Source organism: Manacus candei, unplaced genomic scaffold, assembly GCF_025592945.1.
Source record: "Manacus candei isolate 608988 ecotype Guabito, Panama unplaced genomic scaffold, ASM2559294v1 h1tg000119l, whole genome shotgun sequence".
NCBI lineage: Eukaryota > Metazoa > Chordata > Aves > Passeriformes > Pipridae > Manacus > Manacus candei.
Window position 1 is genome coordinate 2,663,323 of NW_026138167.1, and position 18,939 is coordinate 2,682,261.

Consider the following 18,939-nt stretch of genomic DNA (forward strand, 5'->3'; position numbering starts at 1 on the left):
CTCTGTGTATCTGTCACTCTTCTCTCAGAAGGAGAGAACTGAATATTTTTTTCTTACAAAAAAAATAAGTTAATTAAAGATGAAAATGTTCCTGTTCAGGGGAAGAATTCAGCTTCACTGAGTGTCTGACTGTTTTTCATTTGAAGAAGCCCAGTTTAATATTTGATTCAAATTAAGTTCAGAAATGTCTGTCTTTCCCTTCTATTTGAGGGTCTTGTCCAGAATTGGCATTTCCATTGTGTTCACAGTCTCTGATTGTTTCCAGAACAGGCTTCCAGAACTCTGTAATTCTGTCTTGTAGAAATAGTGACCAACCAGTATGTTAATAGAAAATCAGCTCCTCTCCAGCAGTCTAGAAAGGCTGATCCATAAGTGTAGTGACTGTAATACCTGAGCATGGAGTGCTAAAGCTGCATATTCCTCCCACATACTCACATGTGTGCCTCTGTTTGGGATACTTCTACCCTAGGTTTAGGATTGAGAACTTCCCTGCAGCAGTGCCAGGCAGTGCCACTTGCCTGGTGTGCATCCACATGGCAGCCTTTGCTCCTGGAGCTCCACTGACAGTTGTAGTTCTCTCACTTGGGCTCGCGTTTTCTCTCTGATGATTTCTGTATAAAATAAATCCTTCATTAGTGTGCCTTGGGAATCCTCCAGCATTCTCTGGAATCCTCACTAATGTGCAGCATTACATTTTATCTGTCCCTGTAGATCCTTCAGAAGCCAACCCCAGAACTGAAGCACCAGTTGGCCTCTTTCTCCAAGCGCGTTGCCGGGGCCGTGACAGAGCTCATCCAGTCAGCAGAGGCAATGAAGGGTGAGTTGGGAGGCCTGGCTCCCACTGCAGTGAGAGGATGATCTGTCATTTTTGTGTTTGAAACAAACCCCAAACCCAACAAAACCTCTCCAGTACGTTCTAGGAGTCCTGGTACCAACCTCCTTCCATTCTTTGAATCTCTCTGCTGGCATTCACCTGCTCAGTGTTGGCAAACAGGTCTGTTTGACCCTCTCATGTGCCACGTCAGAGGTCATGGCTCAGTCAGGGGGCCTTGCAAGGTGGAGCCATGGAGCAGAGCACAGTTGCAGGAAACAAAATATATTATCACTCCTCTTGAGCTGGTGGCTGAACTGTTGGATGTCAGGTTCTTTTCCTTATGCTCCCATTTGTTGAGTCAAAATAAGTCCTTTGCTTTGCAGTGATAATTGCTTTCCAACTTCAGGGAACAGGGGATACCCTCACCTTACACACTTTGATTTTTGATCCCCTCAGCCTTTAGCAATGCTGTCAGTTTTAGGTGCTCTGTCTGGGTCCTGCCCTGGCAGAGTATGTTAATGAAACAAGGAGACTTCAGAAAAGTGTGGTCTAGATGATTTCCTGAACTCTTACAATTGAACAACATGTGGACAAAGATAAATCCAGCACTCAAATAAGCAATGAATTCCACTGTTCTTATAACACTGTTCCAAGTTCACTGTTCTTATAATATGTGATATTTTTCTAACTTACTGTCTTGGTAAAATTTTTTTCCAGTAATGCATGTGAACTCTTATAACAGTTCTAACATTATGCATTTGAAATGAGATAAATACATTTAAGTGTGTGGTGTTAAGTACTAGAACACTACTGTTGAAGCACATCCACTACAGATTTCCTGGGAACTGTAGTCTAAAGAAATCTCACAACCATCAGAATGGTGTATGAGCATTCTAATCTCATAGGTAATAGAATATTTTAAATAAAGCATTGTTTTTTTATTTTAAAAATATTATACATTTTATATGAGAAATTTTTATTTTAAAACTTTCTTTTTTTCTTTTAAATTCTTCCCCCCTCAATAAGGGCTTCTAGGAAATCCATATTTGTTCAATCATTCTTTCCTAAGCTAGTCCAGAGAACACTACACTCATTTTTCTGATATTCTGTGGAATATACAGTGCAGGTTTTCCTCAGTTATTTGCTGCTATTATCAGTACATGTTCCTTGGAAATAAACCTTAACTAAGTGCTTCTCCTATATGGCAATGTGTTATTACCTTCCTGCCTTCCTTCCTTTAACAAGCCAAGCCAATATCAGAATTTTTCTATTCCCTAAGTGCTTTTTAAAATTCTTTATATTGTCTCCTCAGTTTTGGAGACATTCATTAATTTGCAACAATTTTTGCATTTTAATTCATTTCATTAAAATAAAAAGATCAGGTTTTATTTCTCTTTTTTTTTTTTTTTCATTTATTACCTGTAAAGCATTTTTTTAATTCACTCTGGAAGTTTTTTTTTTTCTTTTTTCCCCCTATTAGGGCTTAATATACAATGTCTTCATCCTGTGCCCCATCTGAGCTGAGAAATGGTCTCTAGACCATGCCCTTAGAGGTTATGAACTTCTTTTGGCTGTTTCATTGTTTCCCTCCATTCAGAATGTGGGTGCTTTCTGAATCTTGTAATTCAGAGAGTGGTGTTAGGAAATCAAAAACTACAATGCACTGACAACTTCCAAAAATCTGAGATCGCCTCCAGCCAAGCATTTCTTTTGTGGGCCTATAAAATTTCGTTGAGCCAAGGGAAATGCCAAAAATTCAACAACAACAACAAAACCCAAAAATTGCCCTTTGGATATGTTGCAGGAAGTGCTTTGGCTTCTTCAGGCACTCACTGCCCCAAGTGTGCTTCCCTCAGTCAGGACCTGATTCATCCCTCCCCACTCCCAAACAGAGACTGTGCAGATGGGCTGGGGTTGTGTTCTCTGTGTCCTGTTCTCTGTCAGACCTCTGAGTACCCAAGGACTTGCTCAAGTTAGGGACCATCTTAGGAGGAGCCCTGATACACACAAGTTTTGTTTCCAGTATGGACAGGCTCTTTTTGAAGTTTTTTTGCTTAAACAATTCTTCAAAAAGTTGCTTTCATGACAGAATAATCCTGCTAAATACTCTTCCCCCTCTGAGTTATGTGCTCAATGGCATAAACTGCAGTGTTTTTAGGCCACTGTGGTATTAAAATCAGCTTTCTGTGATGTACATTCTGTGTTTGACACCTGACAAGTGATTGTTAGTGCCCTGTTTGAATGGCAGCTCCCAGTGCCACTGCAGTTATTGTCTCCTCTCCATTAATTTCAGGGACAGAGTGGGTGGATCCAGAAGACCCCACAGTCATTGCAGAGACAGAGCTCTTGGGGGCTGCAGCATCCATTGAGGCTGCAGCAAAGAAGTTGGAGCAGCTGAAACCAAGAGCCAAGCCCAAGGTGAGTGTCCCTCCCCCTTGTTCCTTTGAGGTGAATGAAGCAGAGGGTGCACAGAGCCCATGTACTGAGCTGTGCTCTGTCCTCAGCAAGGGTAATAACAGTCCAACTTTGCCTGAGCCTCAGTGGCACTGCCCTGGAGGGCTCTTACCCTGAAGGCACAGGGTAAAAGAGATGCTTTTCAGAGAGTGAGTCAAGCACCAGTCACGAGCAAGCAAAGGAAGAAAAGCCAAATGTCAGAAATGCTTGTAAGAGTTATGGCAGAAATTACTGTTGATTATTTACGTTTCTGTTTCCAAACGCATTTTACTGATGTGGAAAGTTGTTCTCACTTGCTTTCCTTTGAAGGCCCTTTGTTCTCATCTGAATTTGTGTAGTATAGCAGGAGAAAGCAGCAGCAACACAGAAGGGATTCAACAGAATGCAAAAGACCTGCTGGATTTTCTAAGACTAAAAACATAGGATTTTATGCCATGATAGGAGTAGCTGCTACAGTATCAAATCAGATCTGTGGTATGACCATTTCTATTTAATTTTCCTGAGGGAAAGTAGTGTTGCATGTTACCAGGTTATTTCAAATGTGTCTCTGAACATGTTATAGAATTAAGCCAACTATTTTCATGTGCAGTACAGAGGCACTGTATGGAACTGCTGTTCCTAATGGCTGTATGCAGAGCTCACAGGACTGGATCCAGGAGAGTTGCTGCCTTTTGCCTGGTGTTGAATAACAGGCAGGTTTTAGAAGAAATTGCCACGTTGCATCTCTTTAAAATGAAAAATCGTGCCTTGGCTGTGGGATTGACTTCAGGAGAGGACTGTGCTTCTATTTTCCTGTTCATGCTGCTTTGTAGGTGCAAAACTGTTTTCAGAGTAAAGCTAATGAGAAGTCTTCCTGAAAAGCAGGGCCTCAAGAACATTCAGTGTTGGATGTTTTGGTGCAGGGTGGTATTTTGTTATTCAGGAGCATCAGAGGAAATAGTTCTTGGAAGCTTCAGTCTTTGAGGACTTCCCACCCCCCATCTAATGATGGGAATAAATTAGCTCATGAAAAAAGAAATGCTCTTTGTCCTGCATTTTTTAACAAGTACATCCATTTTGTTTACAAAGAAAAATGATCCTTTATAATGAGATTCTGCAGAGCAGAGGACACAGGCTGAGCCTGAGGATGGGAGAGTCCTCCACCACCTTTTCTATACAATCACTGCACAATGGCATCTGTGTGTTGCCTGGTAACTGTGGAGCAGCTCCCTTCCAACATCCCAGCCACTCCAGGGGCATTGTAATTTCCCAGTGAGTACAGAGCTCACACCTGCTCCTCATTTAACATGTTAATTGGAGTATCCAGTCTGCCTGTGATTTATTGCTCTGTTTATTTGTCATGTTCTGAAACTAAAATTCCTGTCCAACTGTTTGTTTGATTTGGGATTTCAGCCGCCTTTGCATCCTTTGCAGACCTTTAAGCTCTTTCACATTGCAATACACATCAAAAGGTCTTAGGAATATCACAGAGTGGCTCAAAACCCACTTTTTCTGAGGAAGACCTGTATCTTGTATCCTCCCAGAGTAGGATTTCCTGTGTTGAACAGGCTCTGTCTTTCTGATGCTCATCTTTGACAGCATACACAGGGTTGTAGCAGAAACACTTAGAGTAGGGAAGGGGTTGACACAACTGCTTTCTTTTATGCTCAGTCTATGAAATGCAGGAATAATAGTTAACTTCTACAATGGAACAGACCTCTGGTCTAGCCAGATCAATATCCTGCTTTGGTTGTCAGTAATTATCATCAATGAACTTGCAGAAAAGTCCTTAGTTGGTAATTTTAGAATATCTGCCTGCAGGAAATCCATCATCATCATCATCATCATTACTAGCTGGTGGGTGATCCTCTATTTTTTTGGTAAAGTTATTTTTTTATTGGGGCATGGAACTGGAGTCATTTGATTTAGGCTTGAAATTTTCATCTTTGTGTGTTCCAGTTTGTCTTTTACCTCTAAAAAAAACCCAAATCAGTGGTTGAAGGTAGAGTTTTTTCTCATTTGTTCCACTATTTAATTTTTTTTTTATTTCTTCCTTCCTTGTTTCTTCTTCATATTTTTGAACCTGTCATCCCCCCCTTTATGTCTTAGACTGACACCAGTAGCATGAGACATCTCCATTTTCCTCTACTGGGAGTGATCTTACCCCAGAGAACAATTTCTAGCAAGACCCACCCAGCCCTGCCAAGTGCTGCCCATGTTTTGTTGTGTGATGCTTATTCTGTTTGCTTTAAATCCTGCTCGTTGGCTGCAGGTGAATGTGCTCCCAAAATGTTCAGTCCACTAGTCCACTGCCCCACTGGTCCCTGTTAATACCTGTCTTTCTTCTGAGCTTAAATCTTGGAAGAACTTGGAGGACTCTCCCAAGCAGGTGTTGTTACTACTCCCTGTGACACCAAACCTGTTCAGTTCTTGCAGTGTTCAAGGTGGGAAATGAAACAAGGAGATCTTTATCATTTATCAAGCAGGATTTGGCTGTCAGGTTTCCTTTAAATACATTTTTCCTGAGTACGGACTCTGTTTTTCTGTTTTCATTTTGGAGGGTTGGGTGTCCTGCAGTGCAGACACATATTCCTCCTGCTGTGCAAACATGCTACTGGTGTAAATTAGTAACTCCCAAAACTAGTAATTTTCAGAAGAAGGAAAATATTTTATCTAATAAAAACTACGTGCTAATGCTGGGAAAAATACTTCAAAAGCAAAAGGTAGGGTAGGTGAGGTCCAGCAGCAGAGAGCATTGCTGTCCTACCCTGTTCTCTTGGTGCTCTTCATGCTGCTGTGCAGGCCTGTGCCCTCAGGCACAGGTGTCTTTAGAAGTCCACAGGAGTTTCCTGCTGGTAGCTTTCAGCATTTTGTCCTTTTTTTTGTTTTTTATCCCAAGATGAATCAAACCTGGATGCCTTTTCCTGCAGGACTCTGTGTGATATGTTTGATATATTAGGTTGTTATTTAATCCAACTATATATCAAACATATTCCTACAGTGTCCTGCCCTGTCTCCGGGGGTTGTAACAGAGTAGAAGGCAATAAGGAGGAGTACATTCACTCACAAGCAGGTTTAGAAGACTTCCTGCAGACTCCTAATCTAATCTGATTTAAAATCCATACATGGAAGGCTCCTTTAGCAGTAGAGCTTCTCTTGGAAGGACTTGGAAGTTGTGTAGGGCTTTCAGTGGTAGTGAGCAGCAGCTGTGCCAAGAACTGACTTTCACTGGTTATTCTGTTTTCATGGCTCAGTGCAGTGACTTACTCATATTGGTCTCCTCTCCATGAAATAGAAGATGAGAGCTGCTTGAAAATAAAATGGTTTGTCTGTTGTAATTTTTGCTACTGTTTAGCAATGAGATTGGGGGCTCATTTGTTTTCCTGTCAACCCTGACTTTATTTATGCTACCCCTAATAATGGAGATGCTATAGAAAAATGGTTAAAACACACCACAAAAAAAAAAATCTCCTTTTTTTGTTTGTTTTGTTTTTAATGGCATAATCAACATTTTCAGGATATCTCATGTTACAGACTCTGTAGCTAGCCTAATAGTTTTGGTTTGTCTGTTCTGGTGACTTTATTTCCCAATCCATTTATTCCTGGACACAGTCAATAACAGCACATTAGTTTAAGCTTGAGGAAGATGAGATGCTGAACTTCAGGGGGCTACTTGAGGAAGGAGGGGCTGATCACTTGTGTCAGACATCTGGTTTTCTAAAGAAACCCAAGAAGCCCTCTCTAAAACCTCACAAGGTGATATTTTCTGCCATGTATCACATCACTGCTCTTTCTTCATGAAGGCTGTGAACTGACACATGTTGTGAGGGGGCTGTTTATGAGTGTGAGCTTAAGACAGCTCAGGACACACTCTTTAATAATGGGAATGGGAATAATTACTTCTCATTTAGGGTGTTTTGCTGTGTTCAGTCTGGGGCTGCTCCCTGTCCTTGTTGCTAAGGAATGCCTTGGGAGAGTCCAGGCAGGGGAAGGTGCTGACTGAGCCTTCTCCCCATTTCAAACATGAGTATCCAGCCCTTGGATGTCACACCTGGGAATGCTGCAGGGAAAACTGCAGGGAAGGACCAGACAAGAAGGATTTGTTAGAAAAGATGAAAAGCCAACAGAAGTTCAACAGTTTGAGTGCTGTGTAAGGCTGCTTCTAAAATAACTTCTCCACGGGAGAGATCAACTGGTTTTCCTTTTTTTTTTCTTTTTTATCAAAAATAAAAGAAATTGGGAGATGTCAGGGAATGCAAGATTTGGAAGCCTGAGAAACTTGTCCTGTGGTTTGTTCTTCCAAACCCCCAAATTTCAATATAGTTGGAAAGAAATTAATTTGGTACACAGGGGAAAAATCTGTTTCCTGATGAGATATTAAGGTTTAGGTGCCTGTTTTCCTGCTGAGCTTCACCTGCTGCTCCAGGGTGGAAGTTAATCCAGCCATTGTCCAGTGGCATTCTCAGTAATGCAAGCTTGGATTTCTCAGCATTCTCTTTGAAAAGTAGTAATTTTTCCGTAGCACTTGTGTGCAATATTTAGTCATCTCACTACCCTGAACTGAGTTCAAACAACTGCTTTTCCTTCAGCCTCTTTTTGGTGGCGTGTTTTTCACAAATTGAATTCCATCTGGGCACACACAGCTGTCCAATAGATCAGAGCATGGCCATGAGTGTTTTATTAAACTTCCACAAGGATTGACACCTCCTTTATAATAAATGAGCTGATACTGAAGTGCTCTCTCACTTCAGTTTGAATTCCTGACAATGCTGACATATAAAGAATAATACACATAATATATTTTATGTTGGAAATGAAAATGTAAAACCTCGTGATAACAGAGAGCCTTGGACAAAAAGAAAAAGTGAAATAACAGTCTGTTAAAAGTGCAGTGACAGTCTGTTACATTTACTGTCAGTCAGTGGTACTCCTGCTGATATTTTAGTTTGACTCTTTAGTCAAATCAAAATCAATAATGCATCTATTTTAATAAGGAGTATAACTCTGATAGTGGCTCTCCTGGATTCCACTGAGTCACTTTGGTTATGTTGTGATCGAAATAAGAGTTTTATAAATAAGACTTGAGGCCTTTGCATCAAGCCAGGACCAATGTGATGAACCCCTTAGGATTAATAAGGGTCATGATGTTACATTGCCAAAACTTCCTGTGGAACATGACTTGCTCACTTTGCAAAGCAATTTCCTTTATTACAAAGCTGTGCTTCGGTTGATGGGAATAGCCCAATAGCAAGGCAAGATAAATACTTTTCCATGGATTAAGTGGTTTTTCCTAAAGGACAAGAAAAACTTTTAAGTGCCAACAACTTTATCCATACATCAGGTTTTATTTTGGGATCACTCTGTTTTTCTGGTGTCTGTGGATCCTGTGGTTCATCTCCTGGACTTTTAGTCCCAGGGCAGTTTGTGAAGTGCTGCTGGATGGGCCATTTTGAAATGATTTGTAATTATTCATTATCTTTTATTATTTTATGATTGACCACTATTGCATCAGACTGCAGTAAGAGGGGAACTAAACCTCACTTAAATGTAGATGGGTGCCCTTAGACTTGCAAATGAGGTGCCCAATTTTCTGTCTCACAGCACCCTTGGCTGGTGTTTCTGAAGTTGGTTATTTGACACAAGGACGCTGTGGTTGCCTAAGTTAGAATAAAGCAGTGTTTCCAAAGGCTCATCTCACAAGGTGGCTTGTTCTGATATTGTAGCCACCAGCCCTACTTCTGATCCTGCATTGGGTTCTGGCAGGCTGGTGATTGGATCACAAACAAAATACACTCTGTTGGATTATTTTGGATAAAAATCAATCAGAATACATGGCCCAGGCCTGGTTCTGTTTAAAACAGCAGTAACCATTTATCTCTATCTATTTTGTTAACTGTTCAGAAGCCAGAAAAATGTGCTTAAACGGATCAATGTTTTCAGTATTTGCTTAAATGATTAGAAAGTGAGGGAAGTTGTTTTTGTGGAGCAACAGGTTTGCATTTTAAATAGTAAGAAACCTCACTAGGAACAGCTGATTTCTCTGTTTGCTTGTTGAAAGACATGTTTGGATGACTGAAGTGTTCCAGGCAGACCATTGGAACTTCCTATCTCCAGGATCACTAAGCTGGACTGCTTCACAAAGCTGCTTCTGGGAAATGACAGCTCTTACCAGAAGCTGTTAAATCTGTGCTCTTGCTTGGCATCTACTTTACATTTCTGAGTGCAGGTGAATGAGACAATGCACATGTAGCACTGTTCTCCTTCAGTGCTGTAAGTCTTTAAGTATTTAGAAAATGCTTTGCCTGGTTTAGCAGTGCTGGAAGCCAGAATTGTGGCACTACAGAGATAACCTTGATAGGAAAAGCGAGAATTTCTTTTCAGACCTGCACTTTCCTGGATGTAGTTTAGAGCAGCTTTAGTGTAAATAATGTATTAGAATGTGGGTGGCAATTCTTTTAACTATCTCATGTGATACTTTATTTCAGTGTGAGCAGCCAGGAGGCCAACCTAATATTTAAATTCACTTACAGCTTTAGTCGACATGAAGCTCCTTCACAGATTTCACTGATGTGTTCCAAAGTCATCTTGTCTTACTTTGTATATGTCCTCAGTCTTGAGAATATAATTGGGTGAATGTGTAACAGTGTTTTCTCTTGGTTATAGCAAGCAGATGAGACTCTGGATTTTGAAGAACAGATCCTGGAAGCAGCTAAATCCATTGCAGCTGCTACCAGTGCCCTGGTGAAGTCAGCTTCAGCAGCCCAGAGGGAACTGGTGGCACAGGGAAAGGTGGGTAAACAGGACAAGTAGCAACAGTGGTGGGGGAAATTGAAATGGAATCTGGTCTCCTAACTGTTCTCCATTAACACAGTAGGAAAGAAGCTTGGGAACGACTGATGAAAATGTAAATCTTTTCACTGCTCATCACAATACATGGCTCAGACCTGGTTCTGTTTAAAAAAAAATCCCACAGTTCTGTTTATTTAAACCTCACAAGTGTAATCAAGTGTTTAGCTCTTCAAATGTTTCCTTCGTGGGGGGTTTTACTGTTTGTGGAGGGTTTTTCATTTCATGAAGGTCTGTGATCAAGCTGGTAATGTACAGTCCCACAAGACAGCTCAGGCATGCAAAAACAAATGTCACAGTGTACAAGTCCTCTCTGGACCAGAAGAGTAAAAAGCCTCACTTAATTGTGCCCTCAGTGTTTTGTCTGATTCAAAGGGACACAGGCCTGCTTGCAAATTCAGTGTATTTAAGTGGCTGTGCTTGTAATTATTATTAGGACTGATGGAACTGTGCTTGGAACACGTGTCACCCTTTTGGTGTGGCCAGAACTGAGGTCTGTTAAACCATTCCACAGCCATCACTTCTTTTCACAGTCGGTGTACTTTGAAAATTAAAGTCTGAACACCAACCAGATACGTTGAGAACGATTCGTTAGAGGATCACTGGTTTTGTATAGTCATGGTTTCCATTTTCATCTGATTCCAAAGTCAGAGCAGACTGTGTCATGGATCCCCCCCCAGTGCTGTGCTCTCTACTGCAGCAGGGATTCTGGGAAGCTTGTGCTTTTAGTTCTAGCAGGAGCACAGAGCACTTCATCCGTGGTCAAAGTTTTCACTGGATCATGAGGCAGGAAAACCCTGAAACCTAAATAATTTGGGACTTAGTGTTTTCTTTTGTATAACTGATTTTTTAGCTATGCAAAGGTGTCGCCATAAGAGAACACAGCTTCTGTTTATGTTGATGCTGCACATAAGGATTCAATTTCATTCCCTGAGATTCTCATTATGCAAGAACCCCTGCTTCCATTTCTTTCAAAAAACAAGTTTCTGGACCATGTTTCCATTTCACATCTTTCAGTTTCTCTCCCAAAAACACCCAGACCCAGGCAGCTGGGGGTGAGGGCTGATAACCAGCTGTAGAATTTAGTTTCATTAATTCCTCGAACGTGGGAAGAAAACTGTCTCCTGATTGTTGCTGGCACTGCTGATCCATGAGCACTTCAGTGGGTAAGCCATGCAGAAAAGTGGGCTGCTGTCCCCAAGTGCTGTTATTAAGCACAAAGGCAATTAGGGATCTTCCATGGGAAGCTTTCTGATTTGTACCTCCCCATAGTGCCAGAGTCAGAAGAGATTCAAGAATGATGCAAATTCAAATGTATTACAGAGGCAGAAATAAGTTATTTCAAAGCCCAGGACATTAGGAACTACTGCTTGAGCTGTTTCTTGGGCCAAAGCTGTGGCTTCAGCCTTCAGCACTCTGGGAATTCCTGGTTACTGTGGTAATTACTGGTTACTCTGGTAATTACTTCTGCATGTTCCAAGAATGGGTCAGTTGAAGCAGTGCAGCAAGTTGGACACTACATGAGCAGCCAGATGTGTGCTGGAAACACACTCTGCCAAAACACACTTACTCTGCCAAAACACACTCTGCCAAAACACACCTACTCTGCCAAGTAACTTCCATTTGGATCTTGTGCTCCTCAATGTGCTGGGCACAGTCACAGGTACAGGTGTTTCCTTTTTCCATGGGTCACTGCTTGCCTAAATCTGAGACAAAGCAATTGTATTTTCTGTCTCCTTGTAAGCCACCTCTGAACTGTTTTTTCAGGTTGGAGCAATCCCTGCCAACGCAGCTGATGATGGACAGTGGTCTCAGGGACTTATTTCCGCTGTGAGTATCTGCTTCTCTTGACAAAACTGGCACCTTCTCTGGGGAAGTGATGGGGATACACAGTGACTTGTTCCCTGCTGTCTCCCAGGCCCGGATGGTGGCAGCTGCAACCAGCAACCTCTGTGAGGCAGCCAATGCCTCGGTGCAGGGCCACGCCAGCGAGGAGAAGCTCATCTCCTCTGCCAAGCAAGTGGCAGCTTCTACAGCACAGCTGCTTGTGGCTTGCAAAGTGAAGGCTGATCATGACTCTGAAGCCATGAGGAGGCTGCAGGTACCTGTGTTCTTAATTGCTGAGGACCCAGAGTGGTGCTGTGTAAACACGGGTTTAGTACTGCATGAGCAAACCCCTAATTTTAGGAATAGTTTCTTGGACTTTCGGATTTTGGTTCCGTTTTCCCTCCTTGTAGAATTCCGGGATGTTTTATTAATCCTGGATGAAGTGACTGTGCATTTGTTGTTATTCAGCAGTAGCTACAGCTCATTTCACTGCCTGCTTTATTCTTCATTTTAAAAGATGTTGACAGATGTAAATGGTGGCTGCCCTGTGCCAAGCCCTGGTTTAGGTGCAATATTGTTAGATTAGGTATCTGTCCAAGCAAGAGGAACTGATGTCATCATTTTTTTTAAAGTAGAAAAATGGCTTAAATATTTAGGAGGACAAAATAAATGTCCAAATGTGTGAAAAATCCACTTGTTTCTATAGAAAACAGTGGCATGTTAATGTTGTCAGGATTTATATAGATTGCCATTGTCAAAGGGCTGTGGGGGAGGTGTCAGTAACTAGAGATAGTTCTGTCTGCAAAGCAACCTGCACTTTAATATCCAAATGTCAGGATGGGTCTGAAGGAGTTTTAAATGCAGAACAAACAATAGAAACACCAATAAAATTAAGTACTAGAGACTGAGTTGTTTCCTCAGCTCTGACAGGAAATTCAGGGTTCTCATTCATTTTATTGATAAATTTATATTATTAAATAGACGTTGAATGTGAGAACTTGGAAGGGAATGTGAAAAGGAAACAAGGCCAAGCATGGACTGCAATTGAACTTTGCTGTTTTACCGAGCTACATCTTAGTCCCAAAATGAATAATGAAGGCAAAAGCAGTTTGCACTTTGGAAATCATGTACTTCATCATAGCAAAACCCTTGAGTTGATGTCTCTTAAGTATTTTTACTGGTGGACTTGCCAAAGCCACTGAGCCTTTGGAGCTGGCCTTGCCCCCAGCACAGATGTTTTCACACCTTTGATGGATAGGTGGGATTCAGGACTCTGAGTGATTCAGTTTTCTCCTTCCTACCCCGGCTGGAACTACCTTTCCCATGAATGCAAATGTGGAATGCACTGTTCCAGAGCCCTCCAAAACCTAATGAGACAATTGGAAATGTTTCCATTCGGTTTGGACGAGCTCCAGGGGAAGTTTCCAATGATTTGTCCTTGGGTCACTGCAGCGGGGAGGAGTTGGAGGGGAGCTGAAGCTGGAAATGTGGGATAGGGCTGGGGAAGGTTCAGAGCTGGGCCATGTGTTTCCCCTCCCAGTGCTGTGTCTCCAGCATGTGGAGCAGGCTGGCCTGGCCTGCTGGCAGCACCCACTTCAGACTGCAAGAGATGTATTACAAATGTTTGCCTGTCTCTCTTTAGAAATCTGAACATTTTTAAGTCATAATTTATAGGTTTAAATGTAAGATAACCACGGCTGTGTAAGTTGCTAACTTGCCCTGATGAGAGTCCATTAATTTAAAAACTTAATTGTCTTATAAAATGTGTTTATACACTAGTTTTCAGTTTCTGTTCTTTCTCAGAAAAAAAAAAATCTGATCAGTGTTATGCATAACATCACTTGTGATTTCATCCACTGTTTTATTTCAAGCTGTAAGGGGGGAAAAAAAAATCCCATTCGTGACTTCCCCAACTTCCAGCTTCTTAAATAAAAGAATTGTGTTCCTTTCTGTACCATTAATTTTCAAAGATTAATTTGCTTTTCGCTGGGAAAAACAAAGCACATCTTTCCAGTGCAGTCAAGCAGAGATGTTTTAATTCTGATGCTCAGATGAACCCATGTTAGTTCTGCATTTTCCCTGTTATGAATTTGGTCTGTCTTGTTCCAAGGCTGCAGGCAATGCTGTCAAACGTGCATCAGACAATCTCGTGAGGGCAGCCCAAAAAGCAGCCTTTGGCAAAGCAGAGGATGACGACGTCGTGGTCAAAACCAAGTTTGTGGGTGGCATTGCTCAGGTTGGTACAAAAAATGAAGCAGAGGAAAACCAGCCCAGAAGTGAGCAGTGTTGCAGTGTCCATCTGCTGCCCTGCAGGCTGCTCAGAGCTGTTGAGAAACCTCTGATAAATCACTCGATGCCTCAGTGTGGGGTCAGCACTGACATAACAGCAGTGATTTGCTGGGTGGTGTCTGCACTTCTCCACAGAGCATTTACTGCAATAGCAGTTACCATTGTCCAGTGCATTGTACCTTTTTTCCTGATTAAGTAAATGGCTTGTTTCAGACTTCTCTTAGGTACTTTAAATGCTCCCAGATCTTAATGGAACAATAGTTATGCATGTATATAAGCAAAGAAAGAGAGAGTGAGAGATAAAAAACAGTGACTTTGCTTACTGTAAGCATAATAATTATTGGGAAATAATAACAATATTTAAAAATAGATTGCAAGGCTTGGAGATTGTGCCAACTTCTAGATTTCCTGCAATGAATGGGGTACACCATATCCTGTAGTTGGTGCTTAAAAGATATTGGACTTCTATTATTTCTGCATATCTGTACTACTGTCATTTTTTCTTTGGCATTCTGAGATGCAGGAAAATACTGTGGATACCCACAGTGGTGAGTGTTCAGTTTTACTGCCACTCAAACATTAAGTCATGGTGCTTATTCTACATGTGCTAAACCCTCCCCTTGATGAATGCTGGGAGAGCACAGAGCTATAAAATCCATTATTGGATCCATGGGAAAACTGTGGTGGTAGATTCTCTTTCTCTTTTTTTTTTTTTTTAAGTTCTCTCTAAGAAACACATGGGAATACAAAACTGTTCTTGGTGGCACAGTCCTGGGACCTGGAAAAACTTGAGCGATTCCTGATGAAGTCACTGAAATTTGGTGCTTCTCTGGCAGATGCTCATGGGCTTCCTGTGACTGGTGTCATGGAGGAAGAAATCTGATTTTACAGACAGTATTCCTTGCTGTCATAATTCCTGCCTCTATTTTCTAGATCATTGCAGCCCAAGAAGAAATGCTGAAGAAGGAGAGAGAGCTGGAAGAAGCGAGGAAAAAGCTGGCCCAGATCCGCCAACAGCAATACAAATTCCTGCCCACAGAGCTGAGGGAAGATGAGGGTTAACCTGCTGAGATTTTCTTCCTTTTTTTTGTCTTTTTTTTTCCTTTTTTTGTTTTTTTTTTTCTTTTAAAGAAATAAGCTAAAGGGGGGACAGCACATAGAGAACTGCTCTGACAGCATACTGGTATGCCAAGCACTTAGCTAAACAACTGCCTGTCATAGCTTTGGAGGAGCAGAGGGCAATAAACACTTGTTCTTTCCCATCTGCTCAGCTGAGGTGCATGATGATCAAATAATGGTACAGTGTTAGGTTCATCATTCCTGTTCCTTCCTTGACTTATATCTCAGGAGAGAATGTTTCGCTTTTTACTAAAGATACTAAGTCAGTATTATTGTCACTTGCCTGATGCTTGAGGTATTTTTCGCTCCTTGACTTGTCAAACATCCACACTAGTAGTGGGAAACCAGTCAAGAAACCTTTCATATGGCAAATCTCACGTGAGCTGGTGGCTCTCCCCAGCTCCCCCTGTAAAAAGAAGCCCAGGATGGAGAAGGATGTGTGGCTGAGTGAGCAGCACGCTCGGGGTGGCTTTGAAGAAGATGCCTGTCCTCTGTCAGTGTTACACAGCTGGTTCACCCCAAAACTGGAGGGATTGTCTCTGCACCTGTTTGCACTAGTAGTATTGCTCCTCACCTGATACCAACAAGCTTCTGCTTGTACAGTATTTGGGTTTACAAAACGTGGCAATAGCCATTCTTTAAAGAGCTCAGAAAACAAAGAAATGGAAACCTTGTCACTGCCTCAATAATAGCAGGTTCATGAAAGAAAATGCTGTTTCAATTATATACCTCTGATGTGTGACTACTTTTACAGTATTATACACACATACACATGCTCTAAACATTGGACTGAATAGTTTGCATTTTGTTTTTTAATTGAAATTATCTGGTTCGTACTGTGGTATTTCTGTTAGAATGTATGTCAGTTAAAAAAGGAAAATGCCCAGTACAACAGAAGACTATCACAACTCTTGTTATTCTTCTAATAATTACATTTATAATTATTATGTTTTGAAACCTGTGGGAATTGTAGGAGAAAAGGATAAGTGAATTACAAGTAGACTTTTCCTGTAATATATTTTTTAAAAATTTGGACTCTAGGGAGTTTGTTTTCATAGTTGCTATTGATGCAAATGCATTCACCAAGGAATTGCAGAGAAGGAACAGCAGCAATCTATCAGCAATCTTTGTCTTCAGCTGCAGAAAGGTACAGTATGCTCTCAACACCTCTGTTGTGACCTAAACAATAGCAATTTGGGTAGAGTAACCCATCTTATTCTGTCAAAGAGAGAACACAAATCACAGCAACTTCAACTAGAAAAGCTGAACTATTTGACTGACTACAGAAACACCAACAATAATGGCCAGCATGTCTCCAACTCCACTCGAGCCCTTTCAAACAATAATGGCAAGTCTGTTTGGGTCAAAGGATGTTGCCACTCCAGTCCTTCTGAAGGCTGTGCTGTCCTTTAGATCCCTGCCAGGAACATTCAGCTGAGCCTGTTTGTTAGAGACACACCTGCCTAGTTGTCATTGTTGCAGAAAACACTTGTCCTGTAGACTCCAAGTAACCCTGTAGTGGTAGATTTATCAGTTTAGGTAGTGCTAACTCCTCATTTAAGTTACCTGCATGAGATAGAATTATCAGGAATTTTGTCACACTAGTGTTAAATATATAGCAAAAAACTGCTAGAGAATTAGTAAATATTCAAGTGTACGAAGTTTTTTATTGTTAGAGTCTCTTCTCTGGTACTGATGTATTTCAGACTCAGTAGAGTTGCTGGAGAATCCACAATCATGAGAGGAAACAAATTGGCATTTCCCAATTGGAATCCCTGGCCTTGCCAGACGTGCTGTGACACGTGGGTTGTGTGCACATGGAACCCTGAGCTGTCAGAGACCACGTGCAGTTCCCAGTTCTGTGATTTGCCACTTCAGCACAATCAATTGGGTTGGTTTTCATTCATCTCACTGTGAACAGTGTCACAGGATCTCAACTCCCCCACCAAGAAAAAGGCTTCCTGTAAAGTCTGAGGCAGAAGGCTAAACTGGTATTTATTGCTGTAAGACCTAAATAAAGACAGCTCTAGTGATGGGGATTTTCTGCTGCTGTTGGTAGGTTCAAATTCTTTGCAGCTTATGTCTTTCTCTTTTTTTACCTGGATGGCCTCACATTCCCATCTCTTTTTCTGAAAGGTCTGCGAGACAGATTTGTTACTGCTTCCCTTTCAACCTGTGTTTTTAACCTATTCTTTGATCTTCTTGAAGCATGAAGAAAGATGATGCTGTCTTTAGCACCATGCCACTATTTTATTGTAGCTATAATACTGTTGTAATATATTTTGGTCAGGATGGTATTTGCCAGTTTGATACAAGCCAAAAACCTGGTCGAATGCAACTATGAATGGAAATTATATAGCTAGAAAACTATCAGTATGTGGAAGGAAAGAGCATGTTGGAATTGTGTTCCAGAGAAAATTGTTCAGGAAGTCCATTTTAGCACAGTTCTTTTGAGACTTCTCTGTTTCTGGTTTAATGCCCCCTCTTATTTGACAGAAAGTATTTTCTCCTTAGCTGGGGCTCCACGGAGGAACCACAGTCAGATGAGTAGCTGAGCTGGACAACTGAAGTATTTTTGTACTCAGAGTTTTGGGTCTTCAATTGTGAACCACAAAGAGAATATAAGGTCACCTAAAGTCTTTCCATTTCAATTTTTTTCTTGCTGTTATGATTTGCAGTATCACTGAAGTCCACGTGTGAATGTCTGTGGAGTTTGGGACTGGTCCATGCATTTCTTTGGCATGGGGACTTGCAGCAGGAAGTGACAAGCTGGAGTAAGGGGTCGATGCTAATTAATAAGAATGACAGATGTTTACTTTGTTCTGTTAACTTGTGAAATGGTAAATGAGCTCTGTTGTATCTCACCCTTCTTCATGTGGAATTCACTTTAAGAATTGTATGCAAATTAAAAACAAAATGCCTCAAAGCTGTTTGTGTACAAATAGTCCATTGTCATTTCCACAACTATTCAGAAAATGGTTTGAACATTTTATCATTTGTCTGAAATTTTATACATTAGAAGCCTCAAAGTTAGAAAAGTTTTGAAAGAAAAATTGAATTCTAGACTCTTGTTTCATCTCTCCCTTTCCCTTGGATTTTCTGCATCTTCATTACTTAATTCCTAATGAAAGGAGGAATATATAATCTAGAAATCTCCTCAACCTAAATATGTTTAGATCACGAGCACATTTTTGCTTTCCCTCAGTCCAAACTGATAAGATTTTCACCCCAGCAGTATGACATTTGTATTCCCTACATATTTTTAAACCTCTAGGGTTTTATTCTTCTCTGGGGGTTGTGGTGTGGGGTTGGATTTTGTTTTGAGGGGTGCCTTATACTGTAAAAGTTTTGTCCTTATGTAACTGCATCATGATCAACAAGGAGAGAGTTGTCTGCCCATAATTGTCATGATTCCTGAAACCTGCTTTTCCATATTCCCATTATTTACATTATCATATTGTGGTTGGTCACGTTGATGGAACAACACACTTCTGTGGCACAAAGTTTATGATGCCAAATGCAGAAACTGTTTGGTCGTGTGAGTTACAGGTCAAACTGCTGTCATTTACTGAGATATAAATAAGTGCCTTTTTGTCACTTTAAAAAAACCC

The 18,939-nt window shown here is 41.1% G+C and overlaps 1 protein-coding gene across 6 annotated transcripts in view; it reads left to right on the top strand.

Moving 5' to 3' along the window:
* Positions 1-18,254, top strand: part of TLN2 (talin 2) — a 157,167-nt gene extending 138,913 nt beyond the window's left edge. For all 6 annotated transcript variants that reach the window (XM_051770456.1, XM_051770459.1, XM_051770458.1 and 3 more), the window contains 7 exons: positions 712-817; positions 3,108-3,232; positions 9,911-10,036; positions 11,861-11,923; positions 12,012-12,194; positions 14,031-14,156; positions 15,143-18,254. In XM_051770456.1, the coding sequence (XP_051626416.1) occupies positions 712-817; positions 3,108-3,232; positions 9,911-10,036; positions 11,861-11,923; positions 12,012-12,194; positions 14,031-14,156; positions 15,143-15,271 (858 nt within the window). In that variant the 3' untranslated portion in view covers positions 15,272-18,254. The remainder of the gene's footprint in view (positions 1-711; positions 818-3,107; positions 3,233-9,910; positions 10,037-11,860; positions 11,924-12,011; positions 12,195-14,030; positions 14,157-15,142) is intronic.
* Positions 18,255-18,939: the final 685 nt, after the last annotated feature.